Genomic DNA, 24,419 nt, shown 5'->3' on the forward strand with positions numbered 1-24,419 from the left:
AACTACTAAATATTCTTACACATATTTCTATTTATGTCTGAGACCAAATCCCAAAGAATAGTGAAATTATTAATGAAATTACAAGAACATTAGCAACACTTTATCCATTCTTGAAACACCTATCAACTTCAAAAGTAACTTGTGCAATTCCAAATACTATAACTTCAGACTACTCAATCATACAATATCCCTTTAATTTTTTTTTAATTCTGGTTTCACATAGAAACAGACCCTCGATAAAAGATACAGAAGGCTAACCCTCAGAGTTATCATTCCAGATCCAGTATTCTGACAGAAAACTGCATATTAGGTTTCTTGACTTAAAAAGTAACCTGCTATTCAAACAGACCATTCAGCTTGTTATATTCTCTGTAAATCGTAAAGGCACTAGGAAAGCAAAGTTACAACTGTGAACTAAGGCAACAGCACTCTCATTGTGTCTTGTTCACTTGTAGCCAAAGAATGGGAAAGAAACACAAGTTTGTCACCTTTACAGCTACTTCTTAACACCCTGCTTCATAGGCTTTCAAAAAGTCCCAAACTTTTATTGAGTACCTATAATACTAGTTTTGCCCTAGGCAAATTCTTACATGAAACAGTTCTGGAGATAGAGGCAGACAGAGTTTAGCCTGTAGGTTGCAGCAGGGGCCCACCATTTAAAATTCATTTTGAGATTGACATGTAACTTTTAAGATAACTTCTGTGTTTTTAAATATATATATATATTTGCAGCCACCTCAAAACCAAAGTTATTAAGCAGTACACAAATATTTGAAATCAATCCCATAATGGTAAATGGGGGCTAGAAGAATGAGCTACAATGACTGATAATGCACAGGGTGGAATGGCTACACTGGCAGAGACAGCACAGCAGGGCTAATCCCTGATTACCCACACCATCCCAGCCGCCACCCAGCCCTGGCCCGACCCAGTGCCTCAGATGGCCCAGGGTAAGCCAACATGGATACTTCCATACTTTGTTTGATGCTGCAGGAGCCATCCACAGCCCTGCTAGGCCAGCCCTGTGCATAACAGAAGAGGACACCTAACACCTTCAGGGACACCTAATGTCAAATTCATGGAGCCGTGGAGCTGGACCCCCACGCTGGTGGGAGAGCAGCATGCCACTCTCTTACCAGCAAGCAGTGGAGCCCCATGCCCCCCTCTCCCCCCCCCCGCTGCTGCTGCCGTGCAACAAACCAGGCTCCCCCAGCCCCGGCATTGTGTGTGCATGTGCATTACACCGGGGTAGTTTGTGTATGCCGGGGGACTCCTTCCCCCATGTGTATGCAGGAAGTAGCAGGGTATGCCATCCCGTTGCAAGGACCTGGCAGCAACTCAGTGTGGCTGCTGCCATGCATAATCAGTCAATGTCATACAATTCCCTGTGGAAATCTTACTGCAGAAATACGTGGAACTCCTTGAATCATGGCTCATTATATTATGAGAGCATTACAGGTCATAACCTACAGAATAACAACTGAAAAGTTAATGGCTATAATTTGTAACTCTTTGGTTCCTGTGGGTAAGAATGCATGAGAGTGTGGTTCTCTCCTATCCTCTCTCTCCACTAGCAATCTCCCCAAAATGCTGACAATAGAACATGTTAGACTCAAATGAACATGAAGTCACACAATAACGACAACTGGATGGCACTGCTTCTGAATCAACAGAATTTCTTGTGGTGGTAGAAAATCTGACATGTGAATGCTTTCTCTTTTTCATTGCAGGCTTTTTGTCCACAAGAGCCTTGGAAACTCCAAAATAAACATTTAAGGTATCAGGGACTGCTGGGGAACAGGGAAGGGTGGCAAAGAATCACAGTGTGTGAGTTTCCATAGAAGCCAAGTCATCTTAACACCGTCCGCGGCGCCGCAGGCACCGCGGACTAAATAATGTGATAAGGCCTTGGGGGGAGGAGTTAGGGCGAGCTCTGTCCGGGATGAGGAAGGGTGCCGATTGGCTCCTTCCTCCGGACTGACAATGGAAGGGCCCAATCGGCAGGCGCTTTGCGCCTGCCGATTGGGCTCTCCGATTGCCCCCCCGCCGCCAAGGGAGCAATTGTGAGCTGTTGCTGCTTTGCAGGCGGCCTGATGCATCGGGAGGCGCAAAGCGCCTCTGACGTGTCAGGCCGCCGCCACGCCGGCAATTGCGGCCTGCCGACTCAGGGGCCGCACGCAGCCCCGCTAGCACCTGCTGTATTCCAGGTACAGCGGGCTTGAATACTAGTAGAATCATAAAATCATAGAGTTGGAAGGGGCCATTTGGGCCACCTAGTCCAACCCCCTGCTCAACGCAGGATCAGCCCAAAGCATCCAAAACATCCAAGAAAAGTGTGTATCCAACCTATAGTGTCCATCTCACTGAAGTCTGCAGGAGTGAGTTTGCTGAAATCCAAGAACTTTATCTAAGTAATATACACATCAGTAACTTAAAATAGTTCTGTATATAAACAGCAGTATGTTTTTCATATCAAGATTTACATAAGATGCACCACAAACCATGACTCAGTGCCTCAGAGGCTGCAGAGAAAACTGAGAAAACAGCAGACATTGATATATACAAAATGTAGATATATAGATTACCTTAGATGGCATAAAAATTCAAATAAGGACAGATAACCACAACACAGACGGACATAGGTGATATACACTGAAACCCAATGCACAGGGTAGCATTTTTGCATTTACAAAAGATTGATTTTTAACACAGAATACAGTACATTTGCAGTTTTAGCCAATAGAGTATGATTCTTCTAGCTAACCAGAGTTTTAAGAATTTGCCATTCATTCCTGTAATTTAGTTCCTATTTGGTCTTGAATGGGGATGTGTTTGCTGCGAACAGCTGGGCAGACCTACTTGATGTGGGGAAGGATGTCAGGGACACCACAATCATGCAGGCAAAGTCTCTCCGATTGAGGAATATGCCATGGTCCACTTTTGGGGGGAAGATAATTTAGTCTTGCTAAGAGTAGTGCTTTCCTGAGTGTATAGGAAATGTACATAAAGGTGTTAATATGACTGTAGCTTTATTATGAGGGTGGAATAACATAAAAGAAACCTTCCTAGAGAAAATGGCTAAGCATGAATAAACTAGCAGTTTCCAGTAAGTTATGATCAAAAAAGGGCTAAGGGGTGAAAATGTCACCAAGAAAATTTTTGAACAGAAACAATTCAACTGTTCCCCAGTGTATGGGGGGGGGGGGATGGTTTGTCTGGTTGAGGGACTGCAAAAAATGTAATGCAAATATTATGGGTATCATGACAATAGCCAAAGCCTTTAAACTTAACTCATTAATTCCCCCAGGATTTAAAAAGGATCCTGGGGATGGAGATAAAGTTGAACTTAAAGAAAATATACTCACAAGCATCATCCTCTGGAACCCATTCTTCCCTTGCTATGCTTTCAATTATGAATGAGAATTCCCTTTCACAATTTACATAAGCCTATGGGCTGAACTAGCAACAAAAAACTCATAACTAAGAATGTGTGTTCTACAAAGTCCACTTTCTGTTCCCTCTAGATTAGTTAGCTTCAAGTTCAGAAATTCCTAGAGATTTGTAAATAGAGACTGGGCAGGTTAGGGTTTTGAGAATGATGGCACCTGAGTTGCGGTATAATGCCATGCAGTCAGCCCTCGAAAGCAGCTGGTTTCTCTAATGGAACTGATCTCAATCATCTGGAGTAGGGATGGGCACAAATTAAGGCACAAACCAAATTTGGGTATCTGTTGTGGAGGGAAAGGGAAAGGGAAAGCAGGGTGTCTGTTGTGAAGAGAGGAAAGGGAAAGCAACTGTAAGCTGATTTAAGCCTCCTTTGGGTAGAACCGACTCTTCTTCTTCTAAAATTTTATATAGCACACTCAAAACATACAGTTCACATCACATCTCAATAGTTATTTTAACAGGCCCCAATAAGTGCACATTGTAGATGGGAATGGAAGTTAAAAGAATGGTTGTCCAAGTGTCTATGGTGGAAACTGAAGCTGGAGAGTAATGTGAATCAGGAATTTACTCATATTCTACTGTACCTGCTCTGGACTTCAGAATAATGTCTGACCAAATAGAGAAGATACATGTAGCATTTCTACTATACACAGAGACCCAAAACTGCCTTTTACAGAGCCAGATTACAGAGCCTCTCAAACCCAGGGTCACTTAACCAAAACCAGATCAGGTATTCTATTACTGAACCACAGCCCTGTCCAAATAGTTGACCACTCATTTCAGCCTCTTCTGTGGAGAGTTCTGGGAATAAGTGAATTGTAGTTGTTTCAAGCACACACTTGCTAATGGAAGTTCCTAGACACAGCTGCAAGATAACAAGTTTAGTAGAATGGAAGGAGAACTGTTTAAACATTAATTGGAGCACTGAATACCCATCCAAAGGAGATTTAAAAAGCCCATTATACCATGTCATTCATATTTTAATAATGGAAGGTTAGCGTTTGATTACTGTTTCTCTTGCAACATTATTCTTTCCCTCTACAGGTCATTTCTAAAACTGTGAAAATAAAATGTAATTAAACTTGGACCACAATTTTAAAAAAAATTAATTATATTTTTCAATATGTTATTGCTAAATGTTAGCATTTTAGTTAAACGAATTAAAAGTATAGCCAGCTAAGAACTTATGTTGCTAAACTGCTGTGGTGGAATTTGAAGCTGATGATTGGGGCCACAAAATTACAGGAAAACATGCAATGTAACTCAATGCAGAGTTACTCCACTCAAACCCCATTTATTGAATTGGTCATACTGGTGTAACACTACATAGGATTGCAGAGCAAATCACCAAGATCCCATGCACATCTGAGATATTATGCATCTCTATTGGAGGACTCAAACTGGTGGAATGAGGTGATTCCCCAACCTGGTGGAATGAGGTGATTCCCCAACCTGGTGGAATGAGCTCCCAGGAGAGCTAAGGACCCTGATGGAACTCTCTAGAATCATAGAATCATAGAGTTGGAAGGGGCCATACAGGCCATCTAGTCCAACCCCATTCTCAACGCAGGATCAGCCCTAAACATCCTAGAACATCCAAGAAAAATGTGTATCCAATCTTTGCATGACGACTGCCAGTGAGGAGGTGCTCACCACCTCCTTAGGCAGCCTATTCCACTGCTGAACTACTCTGACTGTGAAATGTTTTTTTCCTGATATCTAACCTATATAGTTGTACTTGTAGTTTAAACCCATTACTGCATGTCCTCTCCTCTGCAGCCAACGGAAACAGCATCCTGCCCTCCTCCAAGTGACAACCTTTCAAATACTTAAAGAGGGCTATCATGTCCCCTCTCAACCTCCTTTTCTCCAGGCTGAACATTCCCAAATCCTTCAACCTATCTTCATAGGGCTTGGTCCCTTGGCCACAGATAATCTTCGTCGCTCTCCTCTGTACCCTTTCAATTTTATCTAGGTCCTTCTTGAAGTGAGGCCTCCAGAACTGCACACAGTACTCCAGGTGTGGTCTGATGAGTGCCATATAAAATGGGACTATGATATCTTGTGATTTTGATGTGATGCCCCTGTTTATACAGCCCAAAATGGCATTCGGCTTTTTTACTGCTGCATCACACTGCCTGCTCATGTTTAGTTTACAATCCAGAAGAAGAAGAGTTGGTTCTTAGATGCCGCTTTTCGCTACCCGAAGGAGGCTCAAAGCGGCTTACAGTCGCCTTCCCATTCCTCTCCCCACAACAGACACCCTGTGGGATGGGTGAGGCTGAGAGAGCCCTGATATCACTGCCCGGTCAGAACAGTTTTATCAGTGCCATGGCGAGCCCAAGGTCACCCAGCTGGTCGCATGTGGGGAAGCGCAGAATCGAATCTGGCATGCCAGATTAGAAGTCCGCACTCGTAACCACTACACCAAACTGGCTCTCCACAAGTACCCCAAGGTCTCGTTCACACACAGTGTTACCTAGAAGCATATCCCCCATCCAGTAGGCATGCTTTTCATTTTTCTGACCCAGATGCAGAACTTTACACTTATCTTTATTAAATTGCATCTTGTTCTCATCTTGTTCTCAGATCTCGTTGAACTCTGTCTCTGTCTTCCGGAGTATTTGCCAGTCCTCCCAATTTGGTTTCATCTGCAAACTTGATGAGTAGTCCCTCCACCCCCTCATCTAGATCATTAATAAATATGTTAAAAAGTACCGGACCGAGCACCGAGTCCTGAGGTACCCCGCTAATCACTTCCCTCCAGTCTGATGAAATACCATTGACAACAACTCTTTGAGTGTGGTTCTTTAACCCAGTGGTCCCCAACCCCCGGTCCAGGGACCGGGACCGGTCCGTGAATCAGTCGGTACCAGGCCGCGGCTCCTCCTCATCCTCCTCCCTGGCTGCTGCCTCGAGGGCTGCCCTGCCATTCTGCCGCCAGCTCACCTTTGGCACTCGCCAGTGGCTGCAATGGCAGGGGCTCCCCCTCGGCATAGCACTGTGCAGCTGTTGCTGGCAGCACCGCCCACCAGGTGGTGGGAAGTCAGGGGCACCAGTGGGAAAGCAAGTGGAGCAGGGACTCAGGCTTCTTCATCATCATCATCCCTCAGCAAAAGACTAACCCCCTCGGGCCTCAGTAAAATTGTCAAGCGTTGACCGGTCCCCGGTGATAAAAAGGTTGACGACCACTGCTCTAACCAATTCCCTATTAACCTAACTATCTGAAAATCCAGATTGTAGTACTTCAATTTATCCATCAGAACATCATGGGGAACCTTATCAAAAGCCTTACTAAAATCCAAGTAAATGACATCAACCGAATTTCCATGATCCAGCAAACCTGTTATTTGGTCAAAAAAGGAAACCAGGTTGGTCTCCATGCTGACTTCCTTGGATCACCAAATTGTCCTCCAGATGTTTGCAGATCGCTCCCTTTAATATCTGCTCCATTATCTTCCCCTCAACAGAGGTCAGACTCACTGGTCTGTAGTTTCCCGGGTCATCCTCCCTCCCTTTTTTGAAGATCGGAATAACATTTGCTCTCTTCCAGTCCTACAGGACATCTCCAGTCCTTAAAGAGGTCCCGAAGATGATGGACAAGGGTTCTGCAAGTTCTCCGGAAAGTTCTTTGAGTACTCTCGGGTGCATTTCATCCGGCCCAGGGGATATGAACTCATCCAGTGCAGCTAAATGCCTCTCGACAACCTCTCTATCCATGTCAACCTGCCACCCAGACACTATCCTTTGGCTACTGTCATCTCTAGATGCGCCTAAACCCTTTGACCTGTGGGAAAAAACAGATGTAAAATAGGCAATGAGCCTTTCTGCTTTCTCTGCATCTTCCGTTAGAGTTTGTCCATCCGCACCCAACAGTGGGCCTATTGCCTCCTTTACTTGACGTTTGCTCCTCACAAAACTGAAAAATCTTTTCTTGTTACAATCGGCTTCCCTGGCCAATCTTAGCTCACTCACAGCTTTGGCCTCTCTGATGATTGATCTACATTGCCTAGTAATCTGTAGGTACTCTTCTATAGAGCTCTGTCCTTCCCTCCATTTCCTGAACATTTTCCTTTTCTTTCTTAGTTCCTCTTGAAGTTCTCTGTTCATCCAAATAGACTTCTTAGAGCTCCTGCAGTGTTTTCGTCTTTCTGGGATAGTCATTGATTGAGCATGCAATAGCTCTTGTTTGAGTAGTGCCCACCCTTCACATGCTCCCTTCCCTTCCAGCATTCTCGTCCTTGGTATGACACTCATCGTGTCTCTGAGTTTATTAAAGTTTGCCCTACGAAAATCCAACATCTGCATCTGGCTACAAGCTTCCTTGGCTCCCCATCTCAAAAGGAATTCTATGAGGACATGGTCACTTCACCCTAGGGTCCCCACCTCCTTCACCTCATCCACCAACTCTTGCCAGTTGGTCAGCATTAAGTCCAGTATGGCTGAACCTCTTGTGGGTTCATCTACCATTTGATAAATGAAATTGTCAGCCAGGCAGGTAAGAAAGTTGCACGACTGAGGACGCTTCGCAGAGTTTGTTTCCCAGCACACATCTGGGAAATTGAAGTCACCCATGATGACAAGGTCCTGCCGCTTGGATATTTTCTCAAGCTGCTCACAAAGTGCAGCATCCACATCGTCTCGTTGTTCAGGTGGTCGGTAGCAGACACCAACCACCACACTGTTTGTTTTCCCCTCGCTTATTTTCACCCAGATGCTTTCCACTGTAGATATACTCTCCTTCACTAGAATTTCCTGACAGGTAAGCCCTTTCCTCTAGATTCTAAGATAGAACTCTTCTGACAGGTGTTTGGTTGAAACTGAGATGGTGAATCGGAGTTACCAACTGTGGATCCCACCCTGCTTTTTAAGATCCAGTTCCCAGCTCCCATTGTTTTGGACACCAGTATAGGCCCAGGGACCAATCTACAGGGCTGAGCTTTGGAGGGGTTCAGGAGAGTTGAAGACTCAGTTTATGACTCCATTTCTTTTTTATATGGGGATTTTAGGAGGGTTTATACTGTAATTTTTATTTGTTTTATTTATGAGCTGCAGCGAGACGGTATTTCCAAAAATGGCAGTATATAAATTAAAATATAAATAAATAAATAAATAATGCTTGAAAATCACAGAGCCTCATCTGAATGTGAGGTTGATGCCCAAGAAGCTCAACTAGCCTCTCATCTTTCTGTTGCCCTAGGGGAAAAGGAATAGGGAGGTAGAAAACAGAAAGTGAAGGAGATACTCTCAGTGATGTGAGAATATGGGGTCAGCCTGGTCTGGAGAAAGCTCACCTTCTGACCCTGAAGTATCAACTAGCATTTTCCTGGCCATGTAAGAAAGGGCCACAATAACCAAGCTGAGACACAATCCCTCCCTACCCACCCACTTACAATCTGCCTAAATTCACAGAATCAGCATTTCTATCAGATGGCTATCTAGCCTATGGTTCAGGATCAAGGGTAGGCCTGCATAGAATGAGTTACAGTCTGGAGGTGACCATAGCATCCATGATAGTGGCTAGGTGGCTGGGGACCAGATAAAGCACTAGTACCCTAACTTGGCATAGGTGGAAAAATATCTGCTGAGCTATCTTTGTGACTTGAGCCTCCATTGTTAAAGAGGCATTAAAAATCACTCCCAGGTTCCTGGCCGACTGTGCAGTTGTAACTTGCACCCTATCCAGTCAGGGTAGGCTTACTTCTTGTTCTGGTCCCTTCCTCGCCAGCCAGAGAACCTTAATCTTTGAAGGGTTCCATTTGGGATGGCTTGCTTTAAGCCACTCCATCACTGCCTCCAAAACTGGATCAATGTGGTTGGAGAGGCACCTAGCCAATCATTCATGAGGAGATAGAGTTGGGTGTCATCCACTTACTGGTGACACCCAAGAACCAAACTCTGAACTAACTGGGAAAGAGGGTGCATAAAGATGGTAACTGTCAGGGAGACACGAGGGAGTTTCCAGTAGAGCAAGTGTTCCTCCCCAGTTGCAACCCTCTATCCTTGACCACAGAGAAAGCATGTGACACATTGAAGGGCCATCCCTCAGATTCCCATGTCAATAATGTGGTTAGAAAGAAACAACACTAGCAGTCCTGACCCACCTCAGTCTAGCTGGCATCAGAAATCATCTATCAGGGCGACCAGAGACATCTTGACCCCATGGCCAGGGTAGAAGCCTGACTGGAATGGATCCTGAACTGATGCTTCATCCATGGCAGCCCTATCAAGCACCTTCCCTAGGAATGCAAAATGCAAAACAGGGCAATAACTGGCCAGGTCCCAGGGATCCAATAATGGTTTCTTCAAAAGAGGGCAAATCACTTGTGAGATTTTTCAGGGTACCCCAGAGTAGGCAGTCCTGGCCCACCAACCTCACTCCAAGAAGAAGAGTCCCACAAAGGTTTGGTGTCACACTGGAGCTTTAATGGAGCTTGCCTAGATACAGGTGGTGCAGAAAGAGCTAAGTCAGGGTTTTCTATCACATGCCCAGTTGACTCCTCCAAAGATCCTAAGTCTGAGGTATCAGAGTCACTGGATATCTTCTGGGAATCCCTCCTTTCCTAACTGCTGACTCTTCTGCCCTCCATGACATCAGCTGCTCCAAATTGGCAGATGCCTAGAAGACTCACAAGACTTCTCTCTCAGGTCTCTGTTGTTTTGCTTCTTTGCTGCTCCTTGGTCTCCTTCTCTCTTTCTTCTTCAAACTTTACCCACAACCTCTAGCTCTCACCTGCTTCTTTTTTATACCCTTTTCTTATCTTAATTCCTCCTCCTTCCTCAATCACCTGAAGTTACTTTAACCCCGGCCCTCCTAACAGCTTTTCTTCCAGGCTTGAATCCAGTCTTGTTGTTCCTGGCTCCTACTGCTTCCTTGTCAGCTTCTTCCTACAAGAGTATCACAAGGTAAGTTCACAGTAGACTGGTCCTGGGGCTTTTTACTCCCCCTCCCTGTGTCTTCCCTACTGGCGTTTATCTCTTTTCTCCTCTGTCTGCCCTTTGGGGTTTCTCCCACCCGCTTAGTCAGTTCTTCAAAAGCCTTCAGGGGCAAGGGTCTAGAAGACATGTGGTTGAATTCATTGAAGCTAACAACTTGTCTACATTGGTCTGCACAAGACATCAGAACCTGTCAATGCACTCCTTCAAAGGCGGCCGAAGGGTCTCCAGTTCCATTACTGTTTTATGTATTGGAGGAAGGTTGTGGTGGTGTGATAAGACTTTACCTGAAAAATAGCTTGGAAAGGCCTCAGAAGTTCTGACTGGCTACTATTTATGTGCCCTTCATTTAGGGCAATCAGGGACCAAATTGCCCTAAAGAATTGTGCCAGGTGTGAGCTTGCAGAGACAATGGAGGTGGCATAATACTCACATTTTGCCTCTCACACTGCCATCTCATAGGCTTTCATAAATAGCCTATAAGATATTCTCATTGCTTCATTATGAGTTTGCTTCCAACCTCGCTGTAGTCATCTCAGTTCCTGTTTCTTAGCACGCAGCTCCTCTGTATACCAGGGGTTAGCTTTGAATGGGCAGGGGAAGCAATCTCATCAATGGTGGCTGACATCTGGTTATACCAGTCATTGACCAGCTCATATAGTGAGTTTCTGGAAGGCTTTGGGTCCCACAGAGAATTCAGGAAGCCTTCCACATTCATAAGTCTTTGTGGGCGAGCAAAAATCTGTCCCCTGCCTTGTGGGGGAGCGGGGAATCCGTAGTTGGGCCTTCAAGCATGGTGGTCTGACCATGGCACCACATTAACTGCTATCAGATCCACCTCTATCATTGCCATTTATTCCCAAGAGTCAGTTTGACATAGTGGGTTAAGATTAGCTACACTTAGCACTTTTTTTTAGGAGGTGGAAGAAGAGGAAGGAAAACCACTTAAGGTGGTTAGTGCATGTTCAAACTGCATGTAGGACCAATCAACTGAATTTCCAGCTATGCTGCTTATATCAAACTATATTTTTTCAGATGTTTATATTTGAAAATGTCACAAAATAGGATCATGTTAAGCTTCTATTTACCCACTGAAGAAGAAGATTTAAATGCATGTGAATGCATGTTTGATCATCAACAGCTATAAAATGTTTGGGGGAGGGAACAATCAGGAATGCATGTTCTGAGTAAAAACAGAACACCAGCACTTCTTTTAAAGAAGCAACTGAAGGTACAATCCTATTTGTCATTCTGTCTGTTTCTCAAAAGTCCTATTGTACTTGTAATAAAAACTATAGCCAGATTAGTTATTGACAGAACCAGTACAAATTTGCACCATGTTAATTTACTTTCTGCTGCATTGGAATTGCACCTCCAGTGAAATAAGCTTTTCATCAGTAACATGCACCTAAACTAAGGTACTGTATTTTAAAACAACTCTTAAGGAGGTAGCTTTGGCTGCACTGAGATTTTGATGTGACATTCTTGAGCTGAAAGCTATCCCAGGCTATCTGGCTGGGTGCCTCGGTTTTGCTAGAATTATTTTTGTTTGTTTGTTCTTTTGGAAATCTGTGACAAGCAGAAGGGCATCTGTTCAGCAAGATGGCCCCTATATAGCAATGAAAGGAATACTTTCTCTTCATAACATTCACCTATAAAATAGTGAGATAAACTTAAATTTTACTAAAATAATTATTTCAAGAGGTAATCACATCTAGAAGGTGATTAACATGGCCCTCAAAGTCATGGTGGTCAGTGGTCACTGCATTGCTTGCCTGCTGCCAGCTGGTTAGACTAAACATTTTAATGCATGGAGTTTAGTTTGTTTAATGCCACCAAAACTCAATGCTATCAGACACTCTTGATGGAATGCAAAAAGCTCACTGCTGCAGGCAGCACCAGGAGCTGTAAACAAGTTGGTCATCAGCAGCACAGCAGAAACAAAAACAATAATTTCAAGCAGCCACTGCAACCCCAATGATTGTGTGAACCAGTTCTGAATTCAATAAGGAGACCAGATTGTCCCACTTTTGGAGGGACATCTGGGGGTACCTGGCAAATTGTACTTACTTTGAAATTAAAAAATATTTTAATTTAAAAACAATACTATTTTTGTTTTCTATGTGTTCTATGAAACTTTTTGTTGCTCCATATAGACCTAATTTTTAATCAAGAACCCCCCCAGTCAATGGTATCCTGCTTTACTAATGTTAAAATCTAGCCACCTTAGAATTAAACTAAAAACAAATTCAAGTTTTGTGGTGCTAAGGACAGGAAAAAATGACTGAAGGGGCAAAAGGGGAATATGGAAGTACACTGAGAAGCAAGTAGAGTGAAACATGCCACAGCATTATTGATTGCAGCCAATGGTGCATTGGCATGGCATGGATCCAGGCATCGGGCAACCTACCTGTCTTCCCCAACTCACATGCTGGGGTTAACCAGGAGTGGCAACCCAGTGGACAAACATGGGTGCAAGATTCTGTGTGGTCCCCTTACCAACTGAAAGTGAAGCTGGGCAACAGCTGCCAAGTTTCGCATGCCATTGTAGGTTTCGATCCCCCAAACCCCTTAAGGGTGGAGGCAGATCTTCAAATTCAGCCTCTTACCCAAAATGGATCCATCCCAATGCCTGAAAGAGCCAAGAGAAAAAACAACAACAAGGTAAATAATGACACAAAACAACATACAGTTGAGAAAGAGAGGGATGTCAAAAGCTGACTAAGCGGTCCAGCCTACGCAGCATGGTTTTAGGAAGGGGAGAATAAAGCCAGTGCCTTCTAAGTCTGTTCCAGCCCCTGCCTCCCCCCCAACAAAACAATGCTCTAAACTACCAGCAATTGGCTGGTATACCTAGATGGCTCCCACTTGTGGAAAAGCTCCTGCCTGTTGTCAAGGCAGAAGATGGAAAAAAAAAAAAAGGGAATCACAAGGCAAAGTAATATAGTCGTTCTCTCTGTATTATTTTCTCTGTACAATTTTCAAAAAAGGAGGAAACAGTGGTCATGGCTGACTTTAATTACCCAGATATCTGTTGGAAGACCAACTCTGCTAAATATGCAAACTCCGTTAAATTCTTAACTTGTCTTGCCGACAGCTTCATTTCCCAGAAAGTAGAGAGGGGAACCAGGGGCTCTGCTATTTTAGACTTGATTCTCATCAACAGGGAAGAACTGATAGATAAGGTAGAAGCAGTGGGCACACTTGGTAGCAGTGACCATGTGCTTTTGGAATTTTCAATCGTGGGAAAGAGAAAACCTTTATGTAGTCATACATATAGACTGGACTTCAGGAAAGCTGATTTTCACAGACTTAAAGGTATGTTGCGTAGAGCCCCGTGGTCATAAAGACTTAAAGAGATGGGAGTCCAAGAGGGCTGGGAGTTTCTTAAAAGTGAAATACTGAAGGCTTGATCACAAACAATTCCCTTGAGAAGAAAAGATGGTAAGAGCCTAAGGAAGCCAAGTTGGCTCCATAAGCAGTTGTCAAAAGATTTGAGGAATAAATAAAAGTCATTTAGGAAATGGAAGGAAGGCCTTATTACCAAGGATGAGTATAAACAAATAACCAATAATTGTAGGGGGAGTGTTAGAAAAGCTAAAGCTCAATATGAGCTTAGGCTAGCAAGAAATGCTAAATATAACAAAAAAGGCTCCTTTAGTTATACTTCAAGCAAGAAAAAGAATAGGGACACCATAGGACCACTGCGAGGACAAGAAAGTGAAATTATAACAGATGATGAAGAGAGGGCTGAACTGCTTAACTCCTCTTTCTCCTCGGTCTTCTCTTCTGAGGGAAATAGTGATCAATGTGGCAAAAACATAACAAAGCATGGGGGATGGGAATGGTGGCCTAGGATCACTGTTGTAGCAGTCCACAAACACCTAGTTTCTTTAAATGAAACAAAGTTTTCTGGGCCAGATGAACTGCATCTAAGGGTACTAAAAGAACTTGCAGATATCATTTCTGAAACTCTGTCCATTATTTTTGACACTTCTTGGAGAATAGGTGAGGTGCCAGACAATTGGAGACGGGCAAATGTTGTCCCCATGTTCAAGAAAGGGAAAAAGGAGGATTCAGATAATTATCGACCCGTCAGCTTGACATCTGTAGCTGGCAAAATTTTGGAACAAATAATCAAACACTCGGTCCTTGAGCAGCTGGAACTGAGAGCTGTGATTTCTAAGACTCAACACAGGTTTCGCAAGAACAAGTCATGTCAGACCAACCTTATCTCTTTTTTCGAGAAAGTAATTATGTTGCTGGATCAGTGGAATGCCATGGACATAGTTTATCTGGATTTCAGTAAAGCTTTTGATAAGGTTCCACATGATATTCTTGTTCACAACTTGGTAAAATGCAGTATGGATCCTAATTCTGTCAGGTGGACCAATAACTGGTTGACAAATCGTACCCAGAGGGTACTTGTTAATGGTTCAGCATCTTCTTGGAAAAGAGTGACAAGTGGAGTACCCAACGATCTGTCCTGGGGCCTGTGTTGTTCAACATATTTATAAATGATTTGGATGAGAAATTAGAGGGGATACTTATTAAATTTGCAGATGATAATAAACTGGGAGGGTAGCAAACAGAACTGCAGACAGCAACAGAATACAGAATGATCTTGATAGGCTCGAGAAGTGGGCCAAACTGAATAAAAAAGTTCAATAGGAACAAATGTAAAGTTCTGCATTTAGGTAGGAAAAACCAAATACACCAATATAAGATGGGGAAGACTTGTCTTGGCAGTAGCATGTGTGAAAAGGATCTAGGAGTCTTAGTAGACCATACATTGAACACGAGTCAGCAGTGTGACTCAGTGGCTAAAAAGGCAAGGGGGATTTTGGGCTGTATCAAACAGAGTATTGTGTCCAGATCACGGGAGGTGATGGTACCGCTTTACTCTGCTCTAGTTTGGCCTCACTTGGACCCATTATGCACGGGGGTTTTAGCGCACATTCGGGGTGGAATGGCGGCGACTAAAATCACGGATAACGCACGGAGCAGGCTGCAACCGGCTGCAGCTTCGGTGCATGCCGCCGAAAAAGCCGCGTCAGTGAAACGCGGAAGAAAGCGCAGCTTCCGAGTGAGCGGGGCGCAACCAGAAGCGGCGCCCGGATCGGCGCGTGCATAATCGGTTACTCTGGGTTTTGCCGCCGTCGCGCCCCGCCCCGTGTATAACCGGTATGCGTCGCGTCTTCCCCCTCCGCGTTTTCCATGTGACCCGAAATCGCCGTTTCGGCGGCCGTGCATAATGGGCCCATGAGTGTTCAGTTTTGGGCACCCCAGTTGAACAGGGATGTTGACAAACTGGAACGTGTCCAGAGGTGGGCAATAAAGATGGCAAGGGGTTTGGAGATCAAGGCATATGAAGAAAGGTTGGGGGAACTTGGTCTGTTTAGCCTAGAGAGGAGACGACTGAAAGGGGAATCTGATAACCATCTTCAAGTATTTAAAAGGGTGCCATATAGACTAGAGGATGGAGCAGAAATGTTCTCTCTTGCCCCAGAGGGACAGGCCAGAATGAATGGGATGAAATTAATTCAAAAGAAATTCCATCTAAACATCTGGAAGAAGTTCCTGACAGTTTTAGCAGTTTCTCAGTGGAACCGGCTTCCTAGGGAGGTGGTGGGTTCTCCATCTTTGGACATTTTTAAACAGAGGCTAGATAGCTATCTGATAAAGAGGCTGATTCTGTGAAGGCAAAGGGGTGGCAGGTTACAGTAGATGAGCGTTTGGGATGTGAGTGTCCTGCATAATGCAGGGGGTTGGACTAGATGACCCATGAAGTACCTCCCAACTGTATTCTATGATTCTATGATTAGTAAAAGTCTAAATGAGTCAATCATAAAGAGTCAACCAAAACGGGATCCTAGGTTAAATAACCCGCTTTCTGTCTATCTTCATCAGCGGTTGCTCTTCCAATGTAGTTATGTTATAATAGTACTAATATGTATCACATTGGCAAATGCTCATCAAAGTGAAATCCCCGTACTGTGATGAGCATTTGCCAATGTGATACATATTACTACTATTATAACATAACTACATTGGAAGAGCAACCAGTGATGAAGACAGACAGAAAGCGGGTTATTTAACCTAGGATCCGATTTTGGTTGACTCTTTATGATTGACTCTTTATTTGGATTTTTATTAATAATACAGAGAGGACTACTACATTACTTGCCTTGTGATTCCTTTTTTTCTGAGTTTATATTGAGGAATCCACGTTTCTGTACTTGAAGGCTGAAGATGAGGCAACCCTTTTCCAGGCCCCTCACCCTACAGCCTCAGCTCCAGGTCCAAAGCAAAGCGGTGTCTTATTGTTGTATATGACTACACTATGTAATATGTTACTAAGATAAGGAAGGAGCTGTGACAAGTGTTTCTGTTTTTATTTCAGATAATGTTAAAAGCTTCTGGATTATAACTATACACATTTGACACTACATGTAGAACAATGTGCTGTGTTTATTTTTAGACAATGGGATTGCTCCCATATCTTGACATTATAACCAGTCCTGAAGAAACAGCTAATCTGTTATTATTTCGAGAGCCAGCTTGGTGTAGTGGTTAGGAGTGTGGACTTCTACTCTGGCAAGCAGGGTTTGATTCCTCACTCCCCCGCATGCAGCCAGCTGGGTGACCTTGAGCTCACCACAGCACTGACAAAGCTGTTCTGACCTAGCAGTAATATCAGGGCTCTCTCAGCCTCACCTGCCTCACAGGGTGTCAGTTGTGGGGAGAGGAAAGGGAAGGCAATTGTAATCTGCTTTGAAAATCCTTCAGGTAGAGAAAAGCGGCATATAAGAACCAACTCTTCCTCTTGGTCCACAGGTGGAAGAGATGGGAAGAATGGGCACGCCATTTGAAAAATAACTATCAAGCACTTACAGATAAAAAGGGTAGCTTTATTTCATTTTTTCCTGGTTTAATCCCTTCTGGTTAACTGATTTGATTCAGGGCATTTTATCAGTTTACATCTAAAACCCAGGGGCAAAATCTATGGAAAGTTAAGAGTGCTTAAACTCTACTGAAATCAATGATGCTTAGACATTTAATTGTGTTCTTCTTTCCCATCGATTTTAATTAGGGATCTTGTGATCTTAACCATGAATGAGTTTGTCAGGAGAACTGATCTGATTCCAGAACTACTTTGCTGGACAATCAAACATTGCAGATGCCTTACAAATTGGTTAGATGCTGCTGCTGCTGCTTCCTCACTACCAGCCATATTATTCATTTGATCTCTGGACATAATTAACAGATAGTGGAGCCACAAACTGAGAAAGAAGGAATAGGAAAAGAAAGGGGGATTGAACTTCATGAAGGAAGGAAAGGTGTAGTCTCTGCGCTTCACAGCAACTCCGTGAGTCAACAAAGTTTCCAGCAAACCTACTTAGGGGGGATATTCAGAGAATTTGCCTGGCAGCCTAACCACTGCAAAGAAAAGTAAAAAAGAGAAAGAAAGAAAAATCCTCATACTTCCCCCCCCTCCCCAATTGCTCCTTGGCAAGGCAACAACTGAGGGTCCCAAATTCACTCATTTCTGGAGCACATAAGTTATATTTCTGGAGTCCATAAGTTAGCTTTCTGTGATACACTGTGCAGGGGGGTTGTCCCTTCCCTGCAAGAAGGAAAAGGTCTAAAAGAGAATGAAAACATTCTTCTCCAGCTTTTACACTAGATGCTGCATTTGTTGTTTCTGGCAGGCACTGCCTGCACACGGATATTGTCTAATTTTAGATAGTGAGCTCCTTAAGAATACAAGATTTCTGTCTAAATTTAGATTGTAAGATCCCTGGGGATACAATTTTTTTCTGCTGACTTTTACACTGCAAAGGACTGGGGTGTATGCATTTAGGATGTATGCATTTCATTGTGATAATATGATTAGATAGTAAGTTTGGCATCACTGGTCAAAAATCATGAAGATTCATATAAAATCATCTGAATCATGAATAATCATGAATAACATCCAGCAATCTTGATCATATAGACAGGGCTCTTCCTACCTGTCCAGGTTACCATGGAGCTTCCAGTTGCACATCCAAGGACGAAGGGAAAGAGTAACAGCTTTTGCAAATGCTTTAATTAGCTGATGTAAATTTTAAAGAGAGTTGAATAAAATATGGACGTAGAATGGTGTGGTGCTGAAACAGAATCACAGAATGGGAAAAATCATTTGGGATTTGAGGTGAGGGTTCAAATGTTGAAACAAAGAGAAGGCATTTCTATTATTATTAGTAGTGGTAGTAGTAGTATTGTTGTTATTGTTATTTCTTACCCGCCACTATTGGAGAACTGGCTCATGGCGGGTTACAATACAAAGTGATGCTCAGTAGTGTTTGTGTATGTGTGTGTGTGTGGGGGGGTAATATGCTCAAACTGAGTCCTCAAATGGGAAGTCAGTCCTCAGTGATAAAGCAGCCATGGCGAAAATACAACTTTCACCCTCATTTGTTCTCTCAAACATGTGCAAGTATGCTGTTGTGCTAAATATCAACGTGACAATATTGACATGCAAACTCTGAAGAAAGGCTCAGCAACCACAGAGTGATCTACCTGGGATTCATTTGCAACCTGCAGGGCTCTAACAACTGAGTTCAATGAGATTCAAGAATACTCACATTTCTCTGAAGTGTAGTCAGTACTAATGCTATGTGACCAGGCCACATGGAGAGAAGAGAAAAGTATCCTCTTTTGTAATATTTATTATCTAGCAGTGCTACTTCATTTCAAATTGGCAAATGCAGCTACTTACCATAAGGATCCATGATATGTAATAGCTTTGGCTTTACTCTTGTAATATTTCAGAGCCTATAACTAGGCCTTTTCATTTCTAACAATGAAAACATTAATGACAAATTAGAGTTTATTATGATGTTCTATGAGAACAGATAATCAGCTATGTATGATGGATGGCTTCTGGTTCCATCCTCCATGTGTCACAGCCAATTTCTGATTCCCTGCTGTGCATGCAAATCTCCATAGTTTTCAAGCAATACAAGGCTGTGGGTTTGTCAGGGGAGGGGGTGAGGAAAACTGAGTAGGAAAGTGAGAGATAAAATGGGACAATAATGGGAAAATTCCTCAGATAAGGCTCCGATACAGATAAGTTATTAGGTCTCAAGAGCCTACAGAGAAGCAAGATTAGGTTAGGTATCCTGGGCCAGGCAAGCTAAGTTACCTCAGAGAAATACTGAGTTCTGATGGGATTGAGGGAAAACTTTCCTCACACATTATGTAACATGGCAATTTTTATATTTAACCTTAAGGTAAAGGTAAAGGTATCCCCTGTGCAAGCAAGGTTTATCTGTCTGTTCTAAAGACTTTCTATTGGTAAAGGCACCAAGTCATGTCTGACCCTTGGTGTGACGCCCTCCAGCGTTTTCATGGCAGACTCAATACAGGGTGGCCTTGCCAGTGCCTTCCCCAGTCATTACCGTTTACCCCCATTTTACCGACCTCGGAAGGATGGAAGGCTGAGTCAACCTTGAGCCGGCTGCTGGGATTGAACTCTCAGCCTCATGGGCAGAGTTTTCAGACTGCATGTCTGCTGCCTTACCACTCTGCGCCATATAGAGGCTCCCTATATTTAACCTTACTAAATACCTAATAAGAACCCATAACCAAAACTGCTTACTCAATGCTCTTGTGGATGTGACATATGGAAAAAAACTGGTGTCTACTAAGACTCTGGAGAGCCATTGCCAATCTAAGTAAACAATACTGAGTTTGATGTAGCAAAGGCCTGACAATATAATCTTAAGCAGGTCTACTCAGAATCCTACTCAGATGAATTCAATGAAGTTTCCTCCCAGGAAAGTTTTGTAAGAATGACACTATGATTAAGGCAGCTTAATGTGTTCCCTGTGAAAACTTCCAATATAGTTTACATCTTCCCACAGCTGTTTTGGGAAAGGGGTGGGGAACCCAGAGGCTTCAGGGAAAGTATTTATATGATAAAAATGCAATTCTATATCATTTGAATCTTTACTTTCACTTGGAAGCCTACTGAGTGATCTTGGGTGACTCACATTCTCAGCCTAACCTATCTCACAGGATGGTTTTGTAAGGATAAAATCGTGAAGGGGAGGATGCCGTAAGCCACTCTGAGTACATTAGGGTGAAAGCTGAGGAATAAATAACGTAAATAAAATGTTAGTATTGTTCTGTTCTCAGAACTTTTGAAAGACAGTTGCTAGAATATACAAAAAGACAAAAACTGCCTGTTAACTCAGTTCAAAGCAGACTACACAGATCAGTAGATAACAGTTTTGTTTCATTACAAATGTATCCCTACACTGTTCATTAGGTTAGAGGACCCAGAATCTGTACCAGTGGTCTCAAACATCCATCATTTTAATTGAAGAAGAAACAAAACATGAATTCCTCCTGAAAGCACCCAAGTCAGTGAACCAAAGAAGACACATACTGATGATACACACTTCCATAACCCTTAGTGGTTCAGTACTAGAATTAAGCAGTATACCTTTCCTCTCTCTTCTGCCCTTAAATGAGCTCAAGGCTAGGGATTGAAGAAGCATCATGAATCCAGAGCAAAAATCTATAATAATAATAATAGTAATACATCACTCCAGCCAGAAAGACTGGCTCAGTCAGTTTCAAATCCTATGATCACAGAAAGATAAAGCACAAAAGGAGCTATGGCACCACAGGAACCAATTTATTGCATGTTAATGTAACCCATTAAATGTAAACCCATCCTTATGTATTCCCATCAAAATTCAAATGTTTTTCTACAGCTTGGCCAATCATATGCAGTAACAGAACAGTTGCATAAGAGAACAGTAGTATGATACAGCCATGGGAAAGGGACAGAAAAGTGGCTATGGCTCAAGAGTGGAACAGATACATCACAGACAAAAGGATCCTACTTAAATCCTATTGGGGATCTCATGAGACAACTGGGAATGACTTCACCAGACCAACTATCAGTCACAGTAAACAAAACACACTAAGACAGTCCAACAATCTGAACAGATATGAGGCAACATCCTATGCTGGCTATATTACATGGGTTGTGCTATACTAGTGGTCACCTTTCTGCTAGTGTCACCCTCACACAGAGAGAGCTACACAAGCAATAAACAAAGGCTGACAAAGGTATCCTAGTTCTAACCCAAATAACTACTTCATCTTTGATGAAATCACTATTCTACTAAAGGATCATCCATACCAGGGGTAGTCAAACTGCGGCCCTCCAGATGTCCATGGACTACAATTCCCAGGAGCCCCTGCCAGCATTTGCTGGCAGGGGCTCCTGGGAATTGTAGTCCATGGACATCTGGAGGGCCGCAGTTTGACTACCCCTGATCCATACTGTTGTTGTTATCAGTCATTTAGTCTTGTCTGACTCTTGGCAATCCCATGGCACAGCCACTAAGATCCTCAATCCCACACCGCCTCCTTCAGCCGTGCAATGTTCTGGCTGGTATCCATTCCAGTTGTCTATAACCACCATGTACTTTGTCAGCCTCGTTTCCTTTTTCTACTGACCAACCCTAGTATAATCGCTTTCTCCACTGAGTTGGATAGCATGATATGGCCAAAGAAAGTGAGCTGGAGTTTTGTGATTTTGCCTACCAATGATATATCAGACTTTATGCTCTGTAGTATTTCCTTGTTTGTGACTTTTGCTGTTCATAGAACCCACAGAAGCCTTCTCCAACACCAGAGTTCAGATGAATCAATTCTTCTCTTGTCCAATTTTTTCATCATCCAACTTTCACACCCATTACTGACCACTGGAAATATGATAGAGCTAACTAATCTACATTTGGTAGTCAGGATTAGATCCCTGCTTTTAGATGTTCAGTTCAAGCTCATCATTGCTGAGCGACACAGAGTAACCTGATGTTTTATTTCAAATCTGAAATCACCACTCATATCAATTTTTGTTCCAAGAAAAATGAACTCTTGAATGCATTTGATGTCTTCAACATCAATTGTTATTATGACATGTCTGTTTTCTGCAGTAGTCATTATTTTTTTACTTTTTAATGTTTAAGAAAAGACCAGATTTCTTACTTTTTTCATTGACCTTTGTAATCAGTAGTTCTAGGCCTTCCTTTGTTTCTGACAGGAGGGTAATGTCATCAACATACCAAAAAATTATTTATACTCTTTCCTCCAATCTTAATTCCAGTGTTTGATTCTTTAAGTTTAAGTTCAGTCTCTCTGATAATGATCTCAGCATACAAGTTAAACAGGAAGGGGGGAAGAATGCAACAGTGGTTCTCCACATTCCTAATGCCGTTACCCTTTAATACAGTTCCTCATGTTGTGGTGACCCCCAATCATAAAATTATGCAAGTGTTCTTTCACAGAAATTTAACCAAAAACTGACCAATAGTGTGAAGATCCACTGTTCATGATTGTATATAAATTGTTTTTTTTCTCAGGGTTTCTCAGTTCAGTTCTGCCTCTTGCCGCACCACACCGATCTCGCTCTTTTCTGCTGCTCCAGAAAGATGAATGCTCTATCTCAATCTACCCCACAAGGCTGTTTTGTGGATGCCCCCCCAGCCAAGCTGCTTGCCCTGCCATGACACCTGTGAAAGGGTAATTCAACCCCCAAAGGGGTCCCGACCCCCACGTTAAGAACCACTGGAATACAACCTTGGAATACTCTTTTCTCTACTTTGAACCCATCAGTGTCACCAAATGGTGTACGTACAATATCTTCTTGGTTCACGACTGCATCAGTTTGATCAAATGCACTGGCAACCTCAAATTTTTCAGGGCTTTCCATAGTTTGTTGTAATCTACACAATCAAAAGCTTTCTTATATTCAGTAAAGCAAATGTAGACATCCTTCTGATATTCCTGTAACTTTTCCAAAATCCAGCACAGGTTTGCCATGTGCCACGTTCGCATCAAAAACCAGCTTGAATGTCTAGTAATTCTGTTTCAGTGATTGTTGCTATGCGTTGTTCTATGATTTTTAGCAGGATCTTACTAGCATGAGAAATGAGGGTTATTGAACAGTAATTGGAACAGCTTTTTGAGTCACCCTTTCTTGCTAATGGGATGAACACAGATTGTTTCCACTCCTCTAACCAGTTATTTGTTTCCCAGATTTTCTGGCACAAAGCTGTAATGATTTTGATTGGTACACATCCCAGCAGTTTCACAGGTATGATGTCAATGTCATTGTTTGGCTCTTATCCATACCAGCATAATCTAAAGAACCAGATCATGAACCCATGAATAAAAAGAGAAGGTACTTTGAAATGCATGGAAATATCAATGATTCCAATACATTTTCAAAATGCTTGACATTTTCTGCATTGTACCCCCAATAGCATTTTTAGGAGGTTTTACAGCTCTTTCCTGGAAGGCTCACTGAATTGCTAACTAATTGCATTCGCACTATTTGCCATATCATCAACAAGGAGCTTTTTATGGCTGGATGCAAATAGATTAAAATCAATTAAAAAGATGAGTCAAATTTTTATCATGTATTTTTATTTTGTCTAACAGCTGTTTTCCGAATTCTACGAAGAGTGCATATGAAGCAGATAATCCCCTATGAATATACCAAATTGTTGTATTTGTTACCGTTTTTATAGCAAGCCCATTACGTGGAAGTGAAGCAGTTCAAAGTGACAGCTAAACTCTCCCCTTCATGCCTCAAGACATCTCCAGAAATTGCACAGTCTGCTATTTGCATTACCATTCCAAGACACATCTGAGCTCATTAAAACTAAAGTCTGCTACTAAATTAAAAAGTGATGTAAATTGGTTTAAGCTAGAAGTCACACTCCAATCCAAGTGTATCAAAGTATTTATTGTAGTAATGGGAGGGCAGTATAGAGAAGTAAGAAAAACACAGAAAATCAGCCTCCTATTGTTGTATTTGCTGTCGGGTTTTCAAACTGCTATGGATTGCCAGATGCCTGTTGAGGGTGGGGTGCCATCCCTGCTCCTGCAAGCAGCTCTCTCTTTAACACCACTTGTGATCATCATGCCCCCCCTACCGGAGTTCTCGCGGAATTACAACTGTTCAC

At 42.8% G+C, this 24,419-nt stretch overlaps 1 protein-coding gene across 2 annotated transcripts in view; it reads right to left on the bottom strand.

The window, feature by feature from the left end:
• NKAIN2 (sodium/potassium transporting ATPase interacting 2) overlaps nucleotides 1-24,419 on the bottom strand; it is a 760,233-nt gene that overhangs the window by 644,184 nt on the left and 91,630 nt on the right. Inside the window, exons 2-3 of one of the 2 annotated variants that reach the window (XM_077300430.1) lie at nucleotides 18,399-18,536; nucleotides 12,883-13,015 (exon numbers count right to left, since the gene is read on the bottom strand). The exons of the other annotated variant lie outside the window; for it this stretch is intronic. Coding sequence (XP_077156545.1) covers nucleotides 12,883-12,924 — 42 coding nt within the window. The 5' untranslated portion in view covers nucleotides 12,925-13,015; nucleotides 18,399-18,536. The remainder of the gene's footprint in view (nucleotides 1-12,882; nucleotides 13,016-18,398; nucleotides 18,537-24,419) is intronic. 2 annotated transcript variants of the gene reach the window in all.

Source organism: Paroedura picta, chromosome 1 (genome assembly GCF_049243985.1).
Source record: "Paroedura picta isolate Pp20150507F chromosome 1, Ppicta_v3.0, whole genome shotgun sequence".
In the NCBI taxonomy this organism is placed as follows: Eukaryota; Metazoa; Chordata; class Lepidosauria; order Squamata; family Gekkonidae; genus Paroedura; species Paroedura picta.